The sequence below is a fragment of the Priapulus caudatus genome, unplaced genomic scaffold, assembly GCF_000485595.1.
Source record: "Priapulus caudatus unplaced genomic scaffold, Priapulus_caudatus-5.0.1 Scaffold741, whole genome shotgun sequence".
NCBI lineage: Eukaryota > Metazoa > Priapulida > Priapulimorpha > Priapulimorphida > Priapulidae > Priapulus > Priapulus caudatus.
The window spans coordinates 121,819-125,032 of record NW_014577802.1 but is presented as its reverse complement, the minus strand read 5'-3'; the positions used below and the strand labels follow the sequence as shown (position 1 = coordinate 125,032).

Genomic DNA, 3,214 nt, shown 5'->3' with positions numbered 1-3,214 from the left:
ACCACCACCACCATCCACCACCATAACCCCACCACCATCACCACCACCACAACCACCACCACCACCACCACCACCACCACCACCACCACCACCACCACCACCATAACCACCAACAGTACCACTACCACCACTCACACGCGTGTACGCGCATGCTCTGGCATTGTGTAGACGGGAAATGAATCGGACATACCGACAATCCAGAAGCGCTCCGCCTGCCCTTCTCCTTTGTGAGGTTGACCTCCTGCCACGACACCTTCCACCAGGTGTCTCTGAGATCAGATTCGAGCTTCATCTTCCTGTATAGTGTCGCATTGTATTGAATGCGCGTGTTCGGGTGGCATATGTGTGGATATACGAGCATGCGAGCATGCCTGTGCTGCTACGGTCGATTATAGATAAGATATTATCAGGAGTAGATAATAGGGAATTCCCTATAGGTATTAATAGGGTAGATAATAGGGTAGATAGGATTATAGGGTAGATAATAGGGTAATAGGATAATAGATAGGGTAATAGGGTAGATAGGGTTATAGGGTAGATAATAGGGGATTCCCTATTATCTACTTCTGGTAATAGGGTAGATAATAGGGTAATAGGGTAGATAGATAAGGTAATAGGGTAGATAGGGTTATAGGGTAGATAATAGGGGATTCCCTATTATCTACTCCTGATATTATCTATACGCTATGGGTTACCACATATACGTATATCGCGCTTTCAGTTTTTTCCCGCGTAACGTTTGCATGACAACTTCTCCCTCTCGCTCATTCTCACCTGTATAGCATGAAACAGATGGCCCCACCGATCACAAGAATAACACTGAAGCTTATTATAGCTATTGTGGCGCTTGTAATTCCACCTGAAAGAAAAATTATGCAATTTCTTCTATTCGGCTACAATTACACGTTATTATGTCCATGAAATTAGTGATTAATACGTTAATAACATTGAAGCACGTCGGGATGCAGTAACGACCTTGCAAGGACGCGGCCACGTACAGAGTTACCGCTGCTGGGACTACACTCACCTTCCTCTTTGCTTTCGCATACCGGATCGTCACCTCTGAATCCGCATTCAGGTTCGTCCGGCGGCGGATCCGTCCTTCCAGCAGGCCAGTGGATGGCGTACTCTGTCGGCTCAAATTCCTTGCGAGCGCCGTAGTAATTGTAGGCGACCTGTTGACCAGTGGTTAATGATGGGTCGATCTATCTAATTTAAGGTATCAATACTTTCTTATTTATTCTAAGTTTTCGTTTAGAATTAGAAACTTTATTTATTAATAATAATAATAATAACATATTTTTATTAATATTAGACGGTCCACAGAAATCGTACGCGCGCTAATACACGCGATTCTTAAAGCTTTCCTAGTTGGTAAATTTCAAGATTAGAGTTTCTTGATTTAACATTTTACAACAAAGTATTTAGCATAAGGAAAAGACGTAAAGCATAAGATGTGAAGTTGAATCGATTACGGCTTGCCCTAACCCTAACCCTAACTGCTTGGGACTTGCCTTCACTCACTTATACCATGTTCAGTCAGTGTTCTGGCCATGGTGAACTAGAGGATCTAAATCTGTAGATTTTACAGGCAAAACTAGAGCACTCGGAGAGCACAGACCTCCGCCAAGGCAGCTAAATTCTCTCAATGTAAAAAATGTAATTAATTAATTAATTAATGCGAGCGTGCGAGCGTGCAGGTCGGGGAGGACTGTGGTTGCCCCTTAGCCTGTGGTTGCGTGTTTGTAAGTCTACAGCCAGCGCACCTAGCGGAAGTGAACTGAAACGTGCATGTTCACAAACCCACAAACCAACACTCAAACACACGCCGGTGAAAACATAACCTCCGCCAAGCCCCTGGCGGAGGTAACAATTGAGAGATATAGCCACGCCGCTGCCTGGAATGTTGTTGCTAGGCCGGCAGAGCTAGACCAGATGCATGGTACGTGTTTATTTCACGAGTGCGCGCTAAAGATTTGACTTTGGCGCACTTCTTTACTTAGGATTGCTTTTTTCGCTACGCTGATTGGCTGAAACTTCCTGTCAGTCACGTCAGTAGGATATTCGGGCCGCCACTTACGTGCCACTCTCCTGTTACCGGGTGCATGTCGAGCAGTGAATAGTCCGACGCCCGGTCGCCGTTCGCGTCAATGACGACCTCTCCCGTGATACCTGGAACAGGCGTACGCGAGTTATTGTGACGTCACGCCGCGTCACGTCGCGTCACGCGTGCCGTTCGCGGGTCGTTGCGACGTCAGATCATGTTAGGAGCAGGTCGCAGCCCCCCCCCCCCATTACTGCCCATCGCGTGACATAGCGAATATATAGATATATACCGCCGGCACTGTGGCCCGTTTCCCGTAATTGCTTTCGATATTTCTCTCAAGTACAACCGTTAGCGCTACAATAAAAACCACGCACGCACACACGCATACGCACGAACGCGCATGCACGCACGCACGCACGCCCACACGCACGCACGCACGCACGCACACGCATACACGCACACACGCATACGCACGCACGCACGCATACGCACGCACGCGCATGCACGCAGGCACGCACGCACACACACGCGCGCGCACGCGCACGCACACACACACACACACACACACACACACACACACACACACACACACACACACACACACACACACACACACACACACACAAGCGCATCTTCGCGACGCTCACGAGCGTCTGTCGTACAACCTCGGCCGCTGTCGCGCCTCTACATCGTACGCGCCTGCCGATTCTTCGGCTGGCCGACAACGGCGATCGTACTACGACGTCACTTCTCGTATCGCGGCGCATCGTCGGAGCCAGCCCGTGTACGCGCGCCTGACGGCCGAGTATTATTCGTGCGCTGGCGCTGCCCTTCAACCGGCGCTGCACCAGCGCAGGGCACGTACGACGCATGCCGTCAGACGCATGCTGCTGCAGCAGACACGTAGCACGAGTGTGAGACGAAGGAGAGGGAGGGGAGGGAGGGGAGGAGGGAATGTGACGAGCAGAGGAGGGGGTCGGTAGGCTGAGGCGGAGGGGTCGCGACCGGGCACGTACGACCGCACGTCAGCGACCTGCTGCTGCAGGCAGCCACGGTAGACACGAGGTGAGACGGAGCGGAGGAGCGGCGGTCGGTGAAGGAGGGAGGGGTCGCGAGGGCACGTACGACGCCTCGTCAGCGACCTGCTGCGTGTCAGGCATCCCTGAA

At 51.1% G+C, this 3,214-nt stretch overlaps 1 protein-coding gene across 1 annotated transcript in view; it reads right to left on the bottom strand.

The window, feature by feature from the left end:
* LOC106813221 (atrial natriuretic peptide receptor 1-like) overlaps positions 1-3,214 on the bottom strand; it is a 27,327-nt gene that overhangs the window by 6,315 nt on the left and 17,798 nt on the right. The window contains exons 3-6 of the mRNA XM_014817302.1: positions 2,081-2,172; positions 1,028-1,175; positions 775-859; positions 191-296 (exon numbers count right to left, since the gene is read on the bottom strand). Coding sequence (XP_014672788.1) covers positions 191-296; positions 775-859; positions 1,028-1,175; positions 2,081-2,172 — 431 coding nt within the window. The remainder of the gene's footprint in view (positions 1-190; positions 297-774; positions 860-1,027; positions 1,176-2,080; positions 2,173-3,214) is intronic.